This window comes from Embiotoca jacksoni, unplaced genomic scaffold (assembly GCF_022577435.1).
Source record: "Embiotoca jacksoni isolate LCO1_2020_lvr unplaced genomic scaffold, fEmbJac1.0.p SCAF_16, whole genome shotgun sequence".
In the NCBI taxonomy this organism is placed as follows: Eukaryota; Metazoa; Chordata; class Actinopteri; family Embiotocidae; genus Embiotoca; species Embiotoca jacksoni.
In genome coordinates, this window is record NW_027185296.1 from 6,140,721 (window position 1) to 6,159,369 (window position 18,649).

Sequence of the window (18,649 nt, forward strand, 5' to 3'; positions counted from 1 at the left end):
CAGGTGAACAAGAAGCTTTGCTGAGTGAGTATTTCCCCTCGGTGGGGCCCCTGATGCAGCTCTGAATACGGAGACGCGTCTTTCCTCCTGCACACGGTCACTTTCTGTGGTTAACGGGGTCTTTTCCGTTTCCTCCTCGGCATTCTGCTTTCACTCCTTCACTTCAGTCTTGATGTCTGGAGCAGTGTTTTTGCAGCGCGAAGTTGATTATTCATCCGCTCTTACCTTCAAGTGCATGCACTCGTCCAAAAGCGCTGGCAGCGTCTGGGGATTTGATGTTTCTTTTCCCTTCATTCCCGGTGGGCAGACTGATGCAGTTACGTTGAGCGTGCCAGCGAAGGAGAAATGAATCATCCTGAAAAGCCTGAAAATCTTGCTTCTTGGCAGTGAAGAAGCACCAAAGGAGAACACCGTTAACTTTGTGATGAATCATCATCCAGCAAGCCCTCTTAATCCTCCAACAACAACAACAACAAATCACAACAATCTCTTCCCGTTTCGCAGATAAATGTTCATTTCTGACCTGCAGTTAAAGAAACAATCTCTCCTCTGTCCCGCAGCTTTTCTACAGTCACATCACACGGTCTCCCTCAGCGCATGACGTTTGCATAAATAAATCTTAATATTATCCAAATCTGATCTTTAAAGAGCAATACTCTGCCAGCTGGGGGAACTCGGCGTGCTGAGGATGATGGTGTGTCGTGATCAAAAGCGACAGATCAACTTTGCGATGCGTTTTGTCAGCGTTCGCACGAAATCAAACTTCGATCCGGCGCAACGGGCCTGCAGTTAATCGAGCTCATCATATTTAGCTGCACAGAACAGTCAGTCATTTGCGACGTCTTCGTTTGTTCTGCCGACAGTCAGAACCCCCAAACACGCTCAGTTTTCAGTGATAATCCTCACGAGTCATCTGCAAGCTACCGATTTTCCGTCGATCGCGTGTCGTCTCAGCTCCAATGTAGTTTGTGTCGACCATCTCAACCTTACAGGCTCTAGTTGCACATTCAGCCGACCGTACGAAACAAGGGCTGCAAGTTCTGTTCCCAACATACTGGGAAAAAAAACAACAACAATGCAGCGGCTCAAAGTTGCATCCAACATACCCACAAACAACCTGCCAGTCACCATCTAAGAAGGTCACAACTAGGTTGTTTATTTTCTGATAACTGATACAGGATAAATGTTATACATTCTATTTTAACACTGATATTTTGCTTTTATTTTCAATGTCAGTATGCAAAAAACAAACAAAACAAAACCAAAAAAAAGACAATGCAAAGTAAACATTTGGTGAAATCATGATTATGATACATAATTTGACTGCTTCATCAATATTAAACCAATTTGTTTTAAGGACTCCTTGTTGCCCTGGTGATAACTTGTTTAGCTACAACACAAAATTGGAAGAAAATACAAAGAAACAAAACACAAACATCGAGAGTTGGCTGATAGCAAACACTGTAAGGAACCACGTGATCTGTAGATGTATCAATCAGCGCGTGTAGATGCATATATAAAACTACAGGATCCCTGTTGTATATATGCACATACAGTAATAATGCAGTTACTATAGTTGTAGAGCCTCCGCTGGGCCTACAAACAGACAAAATGAAGAGAGCGGGATACACATACATACACACGTTAACCATGATCTCTCCATATAAACACGCAGAAACCAACCAATCAACAAGCAGAAGGCTCTCTGGCTTTAGAAACTAAAAACTACACGACTTTAAAAAAAAAAAAAGAAAAAAAAAAAAAAAAAAAAGAAAACAAAAAACAGACATTCACATTTCTGAAACAAATTTAATGATCTCATGACTTGTCGCCTGATCAAACGTCTCTGTCGGTCAGTCTTACCAACTTTAGTGCCACCAGAGAAGCTAGAATGATGAAGATGCCGAAGAGGATGAGCTCCGTTTGTGCCGTTGTGTCCAGCTCGCCCTGTCGATCGGGGCCGAGTTCACTTCACTGTCTGTGGGCCCTCGTCTCCACACAGTCACTCATTCACTGACTCGCGGTGTTTCTGCCAGTTTCTTCATCCAGGAGTGAGAGTGAATGAGTGAGCGTGTTGTGGAGGAAGGTGGAGAAATGGGACTGCAGCTGTTTATGTCTGTGTTTAGTGTACAGATGTCCTGTAAGTCCATGCATTTACCTGTGTCTGTGCGAGAACTGCGTCCATCTCTACGGTGAGGGGGGGGCTTTGCTACCACTGTAATGGACCTGGTATCTGTTGACCGTTTGCCCTTTCACCTCAGTCGACAGGCACGTCGTCTTGCAGGGGATGATGTCCTCCTCCTCCTCGCCCATCAGCCAGTTCTGCACCGAGCGCTCGGCCGAGGCCGTGACGTGATTGGCCAGCCAGCCCTGGTGCCACTTGTCAAAGCGTTCGTGCTGGCTCGCTGCCACCGTGTGCTGCGACTGCGGAGGGAGAGGAACAAACAGGATTTAACGAGCAGAGAATGTCCCGGCGACGTCGGATCTCCCCGGCGTTACTCGGGTCCACCGGGACACTGACAACACCGCCTCGTAGACCGATGTCTGAACATGCGACGCCGACTCCGGCCTACCTTCCTGGCCTTGACCAGCGCTCCTCGGCGGTACATGTAGTCCTCGGAGTTCATGACAAACACCATCTTGTGAGTGTTGAGTTTAAAGCGACAGTCCAGACTGCCGGCGTTCTCCACACCCAGCTGGCGGTGCCACTCTCTCCTGCAGCGCATCGCCTCCACCTGCCGCACCTGCCAGCGACGGAAACGCCGCAGGTTCCTGCCAGACAACACGCACGCGTATCATTACGCTGAAATGGTTCGATTTCAGTCTTCGTCTGATGCGTCATCAGAATGAGATGTTTGTAAAAACCCGGTTAATCTTAACAAATGCGAACATGAGATGATGCTGCAGCTGTGACGAGGTGACATTAAAGTCAGATACATGTGGGATCAAACTTTCTAATTCCAGTAACAGGTTGTTGTTTTTTTCATGGCTGTGGCACAAATGAAGTAACCGAACTTCAAACATGAACCATGTCCTCAGCTACAGCGATTGTTGTGTTGTAAACATTACAAAGATGGATTTCTATTTTGCACATTTCAAGTAAAGCGGATGTATTTTTCTTAAATGGCGCACTGAAACAAATCTTAGCAGCATCTTTGCAATCTTGAAGTAAAAAAAAAAATGCAGCTTTCTGCAGGATATCGCATCAGTTATAGGTGAGATGTTAATGAACTATATTGTCACTTTGGAGGACATAATTTGTGATCATCACATTATACACATCAAGTAGAAATGTGCACAAGAAAAAAAAAGTTGAATCCTTGTACTCTGCGAGCACTACATTCATTTATTTTCAACAACACCTAAACACCGACTGTGCAGAAATTCAAACGTTAGTTGTTGTTGTATTCAATTCATTTTAGTGTGAAATGTTGAAAGCAGGAAATAAGCCGAAAAAAGATCTACCGAAAGTGTCTCAGTCAAATAGTCACAAGTTTATCTGCCCGTGTTACTTCTGCTACACAACAGCTGGCTGTGAAACTTGTATGCAACAACCGAACACTGAGCTGTGTAGAAATAATATGTGTGCAGCGTGTGCAAGTGTCATACCTGGGCAGAAATACAGGTTTGAAGAAGTATCCCTCTGCCTGAGAGCACAGACTGGACTCTGCCCCGACAAACTGCTCCATGTAGCTCGACAGGCACTGACGGAAGAGACAAGAAGTTGAATCAATGTTCGACTTAAATCGGACGATCAATTCGAACAGTTCTGTGCGGTTTCTAAAACGCGCGTTTACCTGAACATCCAGCGGGTCGTCAGCCTGAGCCTCCTCAGTGTCCAGCAGCTCCACGGTCATCGTCACATGACCCTTATTTTGGATGAACATCGCCTGGCGAGAAAGAAACGAAAGTAGAGCGTTGTGAATCAACTCGGAACAGGAGGTTCATATTCTTACAACCGATATTAAAGTTGTTAACGTGTGTTATTAGCGCATTACGTTGGTCCAAGAAAGGTGCTGAAGTTCTGGCAGCTGATTGTATGCGAATGAGAGTAAAGAAACTGTTGGTGGTGGTGCAGTAAACCTGGCTGTAGTTGAGTCATGTCATATCCAGGTTAATGCTGTTACACCACAGTCATACTATAGAGGGTAAAGCTGCAACAAACTTCGTAAAAAGCCTTCAACGTCCTCAGAAGGAAAAGATTGAAAATGATGCTTTCGTGAAGCAGTAAAGCAGGCAGAAGCTCTCTTTGCTTGAAAAACAGCTATTAAAGCTGCACTTTGCTTCTCACAGTACATTCAGTGCTGAGACTTTTACTATCCTCTAAAAGTACTGAGAAGCTGTAAACAGCACTTTCCCACTGCAGAGAAATTAGAGGTTGATGATGAGAAACGGGCCACATGTGCGCATTGACCAGGACTTTATTTCCCCCCTCACCTTGAAGCAGTTCTCCTCAGCCATGACTCGCTCGGCTTTCCACTGGTAGCTGGTCTCCCACGCTGCTCGAACACACTGGGAGGACAGGTTCCCCCCCGCCGCCCCCCGCTTCCTCTCCGCCAGGTACAGATCAACCACCTGCAGACACACCTCGTCGCTCACCAGGTGCTGCAGCTGAAGTCAAACAGGCGCGGATTACAATACGACAGTCTTTAAAAACGTCTCTGCTGTCCAACACGCGCGCTCAGCGTAAACGTGAACTCCTCTTACCTGCCGAATGATGTTGTGGATGACCTTGTCGATGGTGAAGCCGATATAAGCGTGGATGGTGAACATCTCCCTCAGCGTGTCTTCGTACTGTGTGGAGTCCAGGTTGCCGTCGAGCAGACTGCGCACCATGTCCAGGAAGGCAGGGTAGTACTCCTCCAAATCCACCTCACCTGTGGGAGTGAAGGGATGTCACAGTTAGAGCAGCGTGTCGTTACAGTGCTGCTGAGTCAGCGCGGCGGTAAGAGTCAGAGCGGCGGTAAGAGTCAGAGCGGTGGTAAGAGTCAGTGCGGTGGTAAGAGTCAGCAGTGGTAAGAGTCAGTGCGGTGGTAAGAGTCAGTTCGGTGGCAAGAGTCAGTGCGGTGGTAAGAGTCAGAGCGGTGGTAAGAGTCAGTTCGGTGGCAAGAGTCAGTGCGGTGGTAAGAGTCAGCAGTGGTAAGAGTCAGTTCGGTGGCAAGAGTCAGTGCGGTGGTAAGAGTCAGTTCGGTGGCAAGAGTCAGTGCGGTGGTAAGAGTCAGTGCGGTGGTAAGAGTCAGTTCGGTGGCAAGAGTCAGTTCGGTGGTAAGAGTCAGTGCGGTGGTAAGAGTCAGTTCGGTGGCAAGAGTCAGTGCGGTGGCAAGAGTCAATGCGGTGGTAAGAGTCAGTTCGGTGGCAAGAGTCAGTGCGGTGGCAAGAGTCAGTTCGGTGGCAAGAGTCAGTGCGGTGGCAAGAGTCAGTGCGGTGGTAAGAGTCAGTTCGGTGGCAAGAGTCAGTGCGGTGGCAAGAGTCAATGCGGTGGTAAGAGTCAGTTCGGTGGCAAGAGTCAGTTCGGTGGCAAGAGTCAGTTCGGTGGCAAGAGTCAGTGCGGTGGCAAGAGTCAGTGCGGTGGGAAGAGTCAGTTCGGTGGCAAGAGTCAGTGCGGTGGCAAGAGTCAGTGCGGTGGCAAGAGTCAGTGCGGTGGTAAGAGTCAGTTCGGTGGCAAGAGTCAGTGCGGTGGTAAGAGTCAGTGCGGTGGTAAGAGTCAGTTCGGTGGCAAGAGTCAGTGCGGTGGCAAGAGTCAGTGCGGTGGCAAGAGTCAGTGCGGTGGGAAGAGTCAGTGCGGTGGCAAGAGTCAGTTCGGTGGCAAGAGTCAGTTCGGTGGCAAGAGTCAGTGCGGTGGTAAGAATCAGTGCGGTGGCAAGAGTCAGTGCGGTGGTAAGAGTCAGCAGTGGTAAGAGTCAGTGCGGTGGTAAGAGTCAGTGCGGTGGTAAGAGTCAGTGCGGTGGTAAGAGTCAGCGCGGTGGTAAGAGTCAGCGCGGTGGTAAGAGTCGGCGTGGACACCGTGTCTTCATTTGTATCGTGACAAAATACCAAAGTTTCAAAAAATATTTCGACTGACAGCAGTGACACAAAAAGGTGGTCAGTGTGGAACTACAGGACGCTAATTCAGACCGTTAGCTGCAGCAAATAACAAGCTGAAGGAAAATCAATCAGAAAGAAAAAATACCAAACGTGATGTTTGCAGCTTTTCTTGGTCTTAAACTCTCTACTCTTTTAATTCCTTTCCAGTTTTGGTAAGAAAAATGAATGTTTAGGAGTTTTGGACTGTTGGTCGAACTACACAAGATTGAATGATCGAAGATTCCATGACATCCCCTTGTTCTACAATATGGCATTTTTCATTACTTCCTAAAGTTGCATAGGCCAAACATCAAATAGAGAAGATAATAAGCAGATTACGCCATAATTTTAAAAAAAAAATATATAAATAAAATCAATCATTAGTTGCAAATTTCTGTGCAGTTTTTGTTGCTTCTAAAGTTTTGGGTAAAAATTTAGTTTAAACAATTTTACCTGGAGCCCAGCGGGTTGCAATAATGATCCAAAGTCATTTTCAAAAACATCTTTGATTGGCCTTGAAACTTGTACTGCAAATCAGTTCAGGACAATAAAAAAAACCCATTGTGCTACACTCCATTAAAACGCCACCTGAACTGAGACCAAATATCACACCATACCACAATACTAAGTTTGTAACCAGTCAATCAAATAAAGATCTCTTATTCAAGCAGCACATAAAGCGCTTTCTTTTCTTTTCAGTCTTCAATGGGCTGCAGTTTTAAATATTGGCAACTGTTTTGATAGTCGGTTAATGATTGAGTAATTTTTTAATGACAAACTGCTGAAATTGTCTGATTACAGCATCCTAATATTTTCTGGTTTCTTTGTCCTTCATGGTAGCAAAGCGAATATTTTTTTGGTTGCGGACTGTTGGTCAGGACAAAGAAAGACATTTTAGGCTGCAACTTGGGCTTCTGAAAACACTGGTTGAAATTTAAAAAAACAAAAAACAAAAACAATTTCTGGGGGAATATAATCAACAGATAAATTGATAAAGAAAATAAGCATTAGTTGCTGCCCTAAAAGAGTTGCATGTCTTTCAATATACCATTCTGTGTATGACTGTGACCATTATTTAGGCAATACAACTCAATGAGAAACTGACTTAAATGCACTTCCTGCTTCAGCACTCTTTAATAAAACTTATTATCACGTCATTCTGATGAGGGTTTTTGTATATTTGCGCTTGTGATTATAATTCAAGGATTTGAAACAAAATAACCACCTACACTGAGCTCGTTTGTCCACACCAACTTAAATGACAGCTGACTGACCCAATTTAGATATATATTAATATATGACCACTTCTATAACCAGCAGCTGAACTCACTGGGCTGTTTGAGGCGGAGCTCCATGGCCAGGTCACACGCCTTTTCCCTCCTTCCCTCAGCCATCAGCAGCCTCTCTCTGCTCTGCTCCGCCCGGTGCTCCAACAGCTGCCGCTCAGCCTGACGGTAAACCCGCAGCAGCCGCGAACACAGAGTCTGGTGCAGCCGCAAGAAGAAATACCAGTTGTTGTTGACGAAGAAAAGGTTGTAGACACCGTCCAGGTCCTTCTGGTGCTCTGCTTCGGGGTCGCGCAGGTCCACCTTCTCCGCGGCCACACCTGAACCTGTCTCCATAGGTGTAGACCCAGGGGTGGATGTGGTGGTCCCTGCTGGCTGGCTCGTGCTACTGGAGGTGGTGGAGGCCTCTGTGTCTGCAGGTTGGGATGGGCTGCAGCGCCTCCTCCTGGACTCACCATTGAGGTGCTGCTGCAGTTGGGACTGGTTCTGAGACTGTGATTGGGTAGGCTGGGGTTGGGACTGACTACCTGTGGCTGCTGCTGCATTGTTAGAATTACCATTTCCGCCTCCTGCTCCTCCTCCTGCTGCTGCTCCTCCTCCTGCTCCTCCTCCTGCTGGTGCTGCTGGTGGTGCTGCTGGTAGTGCTCCTCCTGCTGCTGGTGCTCCTCCTGCTGCTGGTGCTCCTCCTGCTGCTCCTCCTCCTCCTCCTCCTGCTGCTGCTGCTGCTGCTGCTGCTGCGGTGGCGGCGGCAGCGGCGGCGGCGGCGACGGCAGCAGCAGCTGCTGCCGCCACTGCTGCTGAGGCTCCTCCTCTCTCACCTCCTCTCTCACCTCCCTCCTCAAGCTCAGCCTCCTCATCTGTCCAATCTTCAGTATCACTGAGCTCGCCGCGGCGAGAGAAGAACAAGTCGGGGACAAAGTGCTGGATGATGCGCTTGATGTGGTCCTTGTCATCTTTGTGGATGGTGGGCTGACGTTTGACATGGTAGATGATGAGTGAGGCAGCGTCCTCCAGGATCTGCTTGTCCTCGTATGTAAACACCATGTGAGGCTCGCTGGATGAGGCCGCGCCGTTACGTCCCTGCTGGCCAACCCCGCCCTCCTCTGTGCTCTGCTCCTGACGCTGAGATAAGAAAAACAAATAGAGATCAATGCAGGGAGATGCACACATGCCGAGCTGCATCGTGATTTAAGAGAAATTAATCCCCTGTATAAACTACAGAGAAAAAGTTTTTCCCAAACAGCAGCATTAACACAAAGGATACAAAGTAAAGTAATGTACAAGGGCTTAAAACTTTCAACTCAAGGTCTGTTTTGTTGCTGGCTTGTTCTGGAGCTTTCGACTGACTCCCACCATCCTCATCAGCAACCAGAGAATAATTGGTTGCCATAAAAGGTATTTATGATTCCGATTCACTCTTGATCAATAATTAGAGCCTTGAGTTGAGATCGTTATGTCAACGTCTGTTTCCATTATGTTGGAAAAATTACTCAAGAGGCTCGGTTCAAAATCAAACACATCGGACATTTATTCTTGCAAGAAGGAGCAACTACATGCACCCTCAAAAAGAGGTGTCCAGCATTGCTCCCCCAGCAGTGCTCCACGTCACTCCTCCGTAGGGCAGCTTTATACAGTTGACAAACAATTGACAGTCACCCCCTTTCCCTTTGTATCTGCTTTTGTATGGTAATACTGAGTTGGTTGTAGGTCACAAGACAAGGACACCGGGGAGTCGTCAATTAGATGTGGAAAGTAAAACAAAAATAATCACTTGCAAATAAGAGAGAAAACAAAAGAGACTTTTTGGAGCCTGCTTGACAAGAGACTTTCCGGAGCCACAATGCAAACGAGAGGAAGGGACAAATCTTTTACATGACATGGTCACTAACAAGATTGTAAGCTCAACTTTTAACCACTAGATCGAACTGCTGTTTTTGTTTTTGTTTTGAGAGCTCCGGCTTTGAATGCATTTAGGATGGGGATCATTATCAAACTAATGAACAATGTTACAGCGTCTTACTGTGTCCAACTGCAGATATGGATCTACAACATTAACCAAAAAACTATACAGGAATGTCATTAGATGCTTCACACCTCATTATCTTTTCATCATCATTCAGGAAGGAGGACGAGAGGTTTTACCTCATCATAGACGCTTTCAATCTCATTGAGAAGACTCTTTGACCGCAGGGCCTTCATGTCATTCTGTTTAAAGTTGACTCCTTGGTGGTCGAGGGACTTCAGATAGGCCTTCTCATACTGCTCCCTCCAAATCTTATTAAAACCCTGTTGGGCCTCTCTCCACTCCTCTTCCTTGGCTTTCAACCTGGAAAGGAAACCCCAGCTTTAACAGAGATACTTCAAGAAACTGGCTCCATACTCTGGAATAGGTTGTGTCACCATGTTTGTTAGTGTGCCTGCTTATTCATGTGTTTGATTGTTAGGACTAAAGTGTCTGTAGAGGGAAACATTTGAGTTTTTCACAATGTGACAGGACCACTGCCACAAAGATCACTGCCTGCTGATACAAGGATCTTCCTCATATTGTCAGCAATTAAACATTTCTATCAGAATTAGAGCATTTCACAACATAGGTGTAAAGCAAGCCCTGCAAAAGCTGGTGCGGTCTGAGATAATAAGATCAGTGAAGAAATGTGAAAGAACACCAAAAATTCCTGACCTCTTCAGCACCACAGGCACAGCGGTAGCAGGACTCTTCTTCAGTCCCTCAATGATCTCGGGGGCTTTGTCGCCATAGATACGATACACAGCACGACGCTGGATGACCTCAGAGGTGCCGCCCAGGCAGTCGTCTAATCTGAATCGGTCCTGGTCCTCTGGGGAGAGGCGGGACAGCTTCTTCTGGACGCTCTCTAACACCCTGATGGTGGCCAGGTTTGTCTCCAGAACAACATCCAACTACAAGTGTCACAAACACAGAGCTTTTACAAATACAGGAAAGTGCTGTATGTGTTAAAGCATACAATCTCCTCTATAAAAAATAGCAGGGGGTCACAAAAAACATCAAATAAAATCCTGAGAGAAGCGTGAGCAGAATCATTGTTAAAAATGTACGTACCTCGAATCTTTCATCCTCACAGCGATGCAGCTGCTCCTCATAAGGAGTCTTCTTCGAGCTGACGAAGGTGGAGTCCTCTGACCAGGAGGGGAACGACACCCAGGTGTCGTTCAATACCTACACGTACAGATGGAGATGTAAAAAAGTTAACCATAATCAATGGGAAGAGCCTTTTTACAAGAAAATATCTCATAATGACAAACATTTTAATTATTTGTTGTTTTTATGAGTGGGCTCCTGTTTCATTCGTATCTATGTGCACATTCAGCAGTATTTACGTGCTCAAACGCTGGTGACCAAATACACATTCCTGTCATCTGTGTCACACAAATATTAATTGATCTACAGGTGGCAGTAATGTTCAAGAAAATGCATCAATGCACCAGCAAAGGCAGGGTGAAGGAAGAAAACACAGATGTAAACAAAGACAAGTTTCAAACTCGTACAAAAAAAAAAAAAATCTGGAAATGTTTTGTAAAGATGGAAATTTACAAAAATGTACACAGAATCTTTGCTTACAACTTCAATGATCCAGTGACATGTCTCTGGTAAAGTGAAAGTGGGTGTACCTCCTTGCATAAGGCAGTGCGCCCGCTGCATTTAGGCTGCTGGTAGGTCTTGGGCAGTGCTCTGTAGCTGGACCCTAGGCGCTTGCAGGAGGCATAATCCACCTCCCTGCCTCCTCCCCCCTCCATGTAACGATCTGACAACCCCGACACGACATGAGAGAGCTCTTTGTCCCCCAGAAAGGACTTGAACTGTGTGTACAGTTCAGGAAACTTCCTGCAAGGAGATTAATGAAATCATGATTGACAGATAAATCAGGACAACACCAGCTGACCTAAAGCTTTTCCCATCAAAATAATCATCTTAATACGTTGTTCTATCATGCTCCTGTAATTGTCATATCAGTGCCATCTGAATATAACTTTACAGATTCTTAAATGGACCCGAAAGTCTGTTATAAAAATAAAAAATCAACACTTTAATGTTGCACTAATACCAGAAAACCTTTTCCACAGAAACTGACATGAGCATCTACACTTTGGTCAGGCTCCCTGCAGCTACTCTATTAATTAATTTGCGCATCAGTTTTTCTCATCTTAACCAGTCATCGCACACATTTATCCAGCTCCATTATCTTTCCATCCACTCACCCCAGGAAAGGAGTTACTAGCTGCAGCAGCTCAGCTCCTGAAACGACCTCCTGGTTAAACAAGGCTATGCAGCGCAGGAAGTTCTCATACACTTCCTGGCTTTTAAACAGGCGACGAACCTAAAAGATGGGTGGATTGACAACAAAATTAGACCGATCACAAAACAGTGTAAAGACAGGAAGAGGAAGAAGAAGAAGAAAAAAAAAAAGGAAGCACAGTGGCAGTGGGTCAAAAGAACAGTAGGAACCAGAGAAGATTACTGCCACGGAAACTGATGCCTCACCTTATCAAAGAAGGAGAATTCTCTTAAGACTCCATGTTTGCCAACTGAAGCAAAGGACTGATCTTTGGTACAGGAATACTTCATTTTTTTCTAAATAAAAAAAAGAAATTTATATTTAATGATCTTTACAAACTGTACTTATCAAAGTTCTTGTTGTTGGAGCATTTCAGATGCACTTGGGAATAAAAAAAAAAAAAAAAAAAAAGGTTGTTGAAACTTTTAGAGATCAAGGACATGTATACATACAGCAGCTTGATGCATTGCCTGAGGCGGTTATTCTAAATAGAGACTTTACCTTTAGTAGTGGGGACATGTGCTGCAGGAGTATGGGTCTGGGCCTCTTTTTGTTCTGTTTAGTTATCATGTCCTCTTCCTCCGGTCGTTTCAGCTGGTCTTTCCCCCCTGTCAGCGAGCTCCCTGTGAACTACAGGAGAGGAAGCACACAGGGAACATTTTAAAAGGTTTAAAAGGTTAATTGGGCATTCAGTACAACTGAAAATCATCAGTCTCAATGAATTGATTGGTAAAGGAAATAGTAAAAAAAAAAAAAAAAAAAAAAAAAGGCACCATTAAAATAGTTGACAATTATTGTTCTTAATTAACTATTTCAGCTCTACTTTGAACTGATCTGTCATGTTTTGACAAAACACTTTCCATTACTGTTTTTTTACTGCACTGACAATTAAATGTGAATTTTAACAGGCTGACATGTCTGAGTAGTATCATAGGAATATAAAATGTCAATAACAATTCAACTGTGAGCTTTGTTAAAATACTGGGAAAGGAAAATCTTGGTTTGGTTCCAAGTGTGACTGCAAATTGTTTCTGTCCCAACCGATCTCCATCTGACTGACCAGTGATCGCTTGGCGTCAGGCAAGAACTGTCCAAACTCGGCCAGCAGGTCTTCCTGTCCCTTGAAGAGACTGGCGACTTTAGAGAACACTTCATCTTCTGTCATCCCACTGCTGCCTCGGCTGCCTCGACTCTCCTTCACCTCCAGCTGCTCTTTCTGAAGGGTTGTACGGAGAAACATGATGTAAACATAAAAATTATTTTAGGAAAAGCTAATTGAAAGTCTTTGGCCTTTGTACACATGGCCAATAATATTACGTAAGAAACAGAAATGCTGTCACTGTCCTCAAACGAACAGACTGCTGTGGAAATGTTACACTTCATCGATGATTTTTATTTTGTCGTTTAATTTAATGAAAAAATAGTATAGACCTATTTAAAAAGGGCTCTGATTCAATACTGGAGTATCAGTGCTGAGGATGTCTCCGTCAAAATCTTTGTGGCAGAACCGTATAAGAAAACTACTCTATCATAATATGCATCTGCATTTCATTTCTACAGTACCTGATATGTGTGAAGAATTTCTAGAAAGGCTCTGTAGATCTCTGGGTGGTCCAGGAAACGGTTTTTAATCTTGTTTACATAGCTGATGGCACTGTCAAACTCTACGGGGCTCGTCTCAGAGGCAGGTGGGGACACAGAAGAGGTGGTTGCCTGATTCTGGCTCTCTCTGCTGGTCAGGGGAAGAGAGAGTCTGCTGGGAGGCTCTGGAGGTCCTGCTGAGGTTGAGGACGATAGGGACTCTGATGAGGCCGCTTTGACTTCACTAGTCTGGGCAGGTCCAGCTTCAGTCTGGGCGGCAGAGGCACTACCTGCGGTCACAGCCACTGCAGGGGTGGTCAGACTCTTCCCCTGCTGGCCTGGGGATATCTGCACAGATGGACAATGAGAGACAGAAGATGAGTTTTATAAAGGTGCTTTGAGCAAACTGTTGTTTACGTCAGCTCAGAATTGGGGATAAATATTAGCCAGTATACTAGTGCAGGTTACGGTTCAAATTTAGTAGTAATAAATTAAAATGTACCTGTGTTGCTACAGAAATATTAAACTCTTAACATGACTTGTTTCTGAAATCTCTTGCTGGTTCATTCAGTGGAAACCCCACAAAAACACCAGTCTGAGGTGGAACAGGATGGAAACTGATATAAACAACTTTCAGAAAAAAATAAAAAAAAATAATGTGTGGATTATTTCTGACATCTTTAAAACATGGAAAATTGCAAGGCAGAATTGTTATGTACATCTCATGGACATCCTTACACTTTGGGATTTTCAAGCAGTATATCCTGTACAAATTTCAGATTTAGTACCTGTACATTAAAATAAAATGATGGACAGTAAACATAGTGGACTCTATATGGTAAATAATGAATGACTTCCAACACAGAAGAAGTATACGTTTAATGCTGCAACATCACACATGTATTGTGTCTACTTTGCTTAATATTGCAACTATATTGATGGAAATAGTGAAGATCCAACAGGCCACTTCTAATGACTGCTATTATGTTGAATGGATACAGGACTCAGAGATGTGACTATTTGTATACAACTACATAAGTTCAAAACTTTATCGTAAAACTGTATTCAATCAACCTGGCTGGCAAAATGGTGTTGTAACAACCTGATTGTAGAGCTCCTCTGCTCTTCATGTTGTCAGAATTCCTTTATTAAGTCATCAATTTCCCCCCCAAAAAAAAAATTCGATAAAAAAGGAATAAGTGAAAAGGTTACCACTATATTGACATGTATAATTCCAGTTAAAAATGTCCAGTGAGAAACGTGCTGTTCAGAAAATAAACTTGATTAACACAATAAAAACATCAGATTGAACATTCATCTGGTTTCTTCAATGTTGTCCATTAATGGGAGTTTTTCCTCATGCGAGTCGAAGGGTTAAAGATAGAGGATGTTGTTTGCTGTACAGACTTTTGATTTGTGATATAGGGATATATAAATAAAACTGTTAGACTAGGCTTTGTTAAGTTTTGATGTTCTTGTTCTATTTTATATCAACTATATTATTAAGTAAATTCATCGAGAGAAACAAAAAGGGGCAAATTTATTTTTGTCTTCACGTACTTGGTGAGTAAATCGGATTTTAATAGAACACAAATTTGTTGCCATGACAGCTGACAACGCTTCCAATATGGACATTGCTGCAAGGAAACTACAAATTCAAACACATGGAAGCTTTGCATACATCTTCAACCTGACAGCAAAGACGATTTATACAATCAGCACAGCTTCCAGGTGAACACCCAAGATTAGTGTCGCCAATTTAGCATCCAACCAAATGTGAAATATGGTCACGATCTCCCCTTCTATTCCTTGGTTAGGGGGTTCAAAAATTAGCCTGGTGTTATCAGACCCAAATTCACTGTGTGACTAAATCGGTGAGGTCATCGGCATTGACCACCATATGCACTGAAACTAAAAAAACTTGCCTTCAACTTGAACAAATGTTAATGTAAACAGGGTTTGCAGACTATAATCACAGTGAAGACAACTGAAGCGGGGAGCCCGAGTCTGGCGTAGTCAGCTTAGTGAATAGTGGTCAGAAAAGATTTTTTGCAGAAAATTTTGATGCCATGGAGAAGTTGACCTTTAATCTTTTCAGTATTAAAAGTCATCCCTACATCTTTTTATCCTGAGACTTTTCTGTGAAATGTTGTCATAATTGGTGAAGGAGTTCTTGAGTTGTGGCCAGACATGTTTTGTGAGGTTACAGTGACCTTTGACCTCCGAATAGATTTGATTTGGTTTTGAATGCATAAATTCATTAGAAACTTTTAGTTGCAGTCATTATTGTATTACGCTCTCGACGATGTATGCATCAAACTGTCAAACTTTGTCTACCTTTTATAGACACCTTGCATTTGTGCAGCTCAGCATGGCATATTTTGGATCTTGTGATGGATATTTAAGTGTTTGTTTCTGTAAAACAAATAAAGAGAAAACGCAGCACTCCAGGCGTGAATCTAATGTAACTACCAGACACGACAAATGTGCTGCCACAGTTTTTGGTGAAACCTTCATCAGGGCTGTTTTTGAGGGGCAAAGTGCTCCAGTGCAGTAGAAGCACACCTGCTTCTTCTTAAGAATTTAAAAGTTCTGTGAGCTTGAACATACAGCGCCTCTCATCAGGGTACAGATCTGTAAGTATTTTCTCATAGTTTAATAGATAGGAAGATAAATAAAGTACTAGTTTCAAGAATGTATCTACTTTGTATTTACTTCAACTGTAAGTGTCTTACCTGTGCAGAGAATGGAGACTGGAGAAAAGCCATCCCATTCTTGGGGACCTCTATCCGATACCCCGGTGGTAGGAAGGCATTGAAGCCCAAGACCAGGTCTGGGTGTCCATGGAACAGTTGTGACACGCGGTTTATCACCCCCGGTGTGTCGATGCTGTTCAAGGGGACAGACACAGACATGTTAGTGGTGCATTTCACAGAGCCAAAGTAAGATTAGCTCTCTCATACACTGCAAAAAAACAACAAATGCTTCATCAGCACCTTACAGCTTACCGTAGTTAAAAAAAATTAAATCATATCACCCACTCTTAAATTTAAAGTTAATAATACCTGTTGCATAATCGGAGGGGGAGGCTATCTGCAATTTCATACTCATTGATAAGCTCTAAAATGCGTTGCTACTCCTTAGGTAATTTATGTTTTGCAAAGTAATCAAACGCCACAAAGAAAAATTTATGATCAAAACTCTCTAACTTGGGGCGACTCAGTAGCTGAGTGGTTAGGGCGTGTGCGCCTCGGACAACAAATCCCTGACGCCAGCTGGATCTTTAACTGCATGTTGTCCCCTTACTCTCTTTCCCACTATCTCCACAGTCATGATCAAATACAAGGCACCCAATGCCCCCCCCCCCAAAAAAAAAATAAAAATAAAAAAAATCTTTAAATAGATACTCCTGGATTGTTTGCACAAATTCCCACCGATACCTCTGTGACTTGAACTCTTTCATGATGTCGAGAAACTTGTTGTATATGCCAGGGTCGTTTGCAAAACGAATTTTGACTTGGTCCAGATATGACAAGGCATCTTCAACCTAAACATAAAGAATTCAACAAAAAAAAAATCATTAGCACAACACAAAGCACCACCAGCCTCAGCTGTGTGGAAGCATGTTCCTCAACATCCTGATCACAGAGCTGTTAAACAGGGCATGCTTGCACAACAACACAACACTGAGTCTCATTAATACCTGCATACATTGGCCATTACTGCGATAAATGCGAAGTAGTGCCGCTGTACAAACAGAAATATTGGTAGTTGACAGTATCTTCTCAAAGCTGGGTGATATCTTTCACAGTAATTTACATATATAGGTAGTTTGCTTCCCCTCATTGTCAGCTCAAGTGCTACATCAACAAATCCCCTAGTTAGCAGTACAAGCTGTACAAGTAACGGCGAAATAAATAAATAAATAAATAAATGCATGGGCAAAATACGAGAAACCCCCTTCGTTCATTTGGTCCGCATCTTTCCTGATCTCCCAACAAGAAGCCAAGCTGGGGTTTTTTTTTTTCTTGGGGAGGAGGGCAGCGATTAAAAAAATAATAATAATTTAAAAAAAAATGTGTTCACACAAAGCATTGTCACAAATAGTGCACCTCAGAAGAGGGTTGTTGTAGCTAACGTTAGCCAGCCGCCGACAATAACTCCACCAACACTTACAACACCTACCCGCATACAAATTTACACAATACGTTTTAGTCGCAGCTGGTCTCCGTCCAACAGTGTCGTGTTGGCGAAAAAAAAAAAAAAAAAAACAACAAAAAAAACAACAAAACAAAAAAAAAAAAAAAACAGAGCGATTTATCAAAGCAACTGCGATTAACAAAAGAAATGTGTAACGAAGCTGCTAATGAACTGAAGTAGCCTTCGTCGGCTAGCCTGGCTGACGTCCTCCACTTTGTTCAGGGAGGCTGAAAAAAAAAAAAAAAAAAAAAAACCCAACAAGGAGGAACTTCCCACAACCGAAGGTCTGAGTTACCGTCTGCCACACAGCGGCTGCTATTCATCTGGTGAATAAGAAAGTAGCACCGACCGAGCCGCTCGGCTGTCACTTAACATATTTATTAAATGCAATACGGCGTCCGCGTCTAACCTTTTTAACGCGGCTGTTCGGCTGTTCGGCTGTGAATTACTTTTAATAGGCCGGCGAGCTAACTCTCGTTAGCCCGCCGTCCGTCTCGCTCCTCTCGACGACGGAGGAGAGAAAAAAAAAAAAAAAAAAAAAGAAAAGAGCCTCAAAATCCAAAAACGCAACGATCCGACCGACAAAATGGTTGTGACTCCGAGGGACTTTTCCCCCCCTTGTCGTGTCCGTTTCGTCTTCTTACCTTCAGCTTCTGGAAGTGCTGCTGCTGCACTTGCTTTTGTGTTATAACGTAAGGCTTGTCTTGAATTTGGTTTACTTGCTTCGCGGTGCTGTGCGCCTGAATCTTCGCCATTATCCCGGGGTGACGGGGAGGCTCGAGAGCCGCTAACCGCAACTTGAGAGGGAAGCTTCGGCGTTACCTCCGGTTGTTGGCTAGCCGACAAACCGTGCTCTCGGTCGGGGAGCCAGCCTGCCAGCGAGCGACCCTACTTTGCCTAGCTGGACAGTCTCGCCTCGGAGGCAGAGAGGACGGGGGATCCAGCGGAGCGGAGGGTGATGACCGACGAGCGGCTACTCGCTGCGACTTTGATTTAACGTCGCCATCGAATAAAAAAAAAAAACAAGCCGAAGCGAGGAGCGACGGAAAATAAGCACAGGGACAATGGTTGCCGTTTATCGTATTTAAAATAACTATCGCCTGTCTCTTTAAATTCGGCGGCAGCGGTCTGTCTTGGCGTCCGGAAGCCAGAGTAGGAGTGAAAAATTGAAAAAAAAAAAAAAAAAAAAAAAAAAAAAAGGAGTGA

The 18,649-nt window shown here is 44.0% G+C and overlaps 1 protein-coding gene across 3 annotated transcripts; it reads right to left on the bottom strand.

Annotated features, from left to right (window-relative positions):
• Positions 1-1,138: 1,138 nt before the first annotated feature.
• Positions 1,139-18,594, bottom strand: sin3b (SIN3 transcription regulator family member B). Of its 3 annotated transcripts, none has more exons than XM_069150484.1 (19): positions 18,088-18,594; positions 16,684-16,790; positions 15,979-16,132; positions 13,226-13,591; positions 12,723-12,878; positions 12,164-12,292; positions 11,869-11,958; positions 11,586-11,704; positions 10,998-11,211; positions 10,429-10,545; positions 10,030-10,268; positions 9,492-9,675; positions 7,394-8,471; positions 4,708-4,877; positions 4,438-4,611; positions 3,798-3,890; positions 3,610-3,704; positions 2,574-2,772; positions 1,139-2,424 (listed from the first exon to the last, which is right to left on the bottom strand). In XM_069150484.1, the coding sequence occupies exons 1-19, from the start codon at positions 18,196-18,198 to the stop codon at positions 2,188-2,190; spliced, it is 4,032 nt and encodes a 1,343-aa protein (XP_069006585.1). In that variant the 5' UTR covers positions 18,199-18,594; the 3' UTR covers positions 1,139-2,187. The 3 variants fall into 3 exon arrangements, with proteins under 3 accessions (XP_069006585.1, XP_069006587.1, XP_069006586.1); XM_069150486.1 differs by lacking the exon at positions 18,088-18,594 and adding an exon at positions 17,853-17,985; XM_069150485.1 differs by lacking the exon at positions 18,088-18,594 and adding an exon at positions 17,429-17,473.
• Between the last annotated feature and the right edge of the window lie 55 nt (positions 18,595-18,649).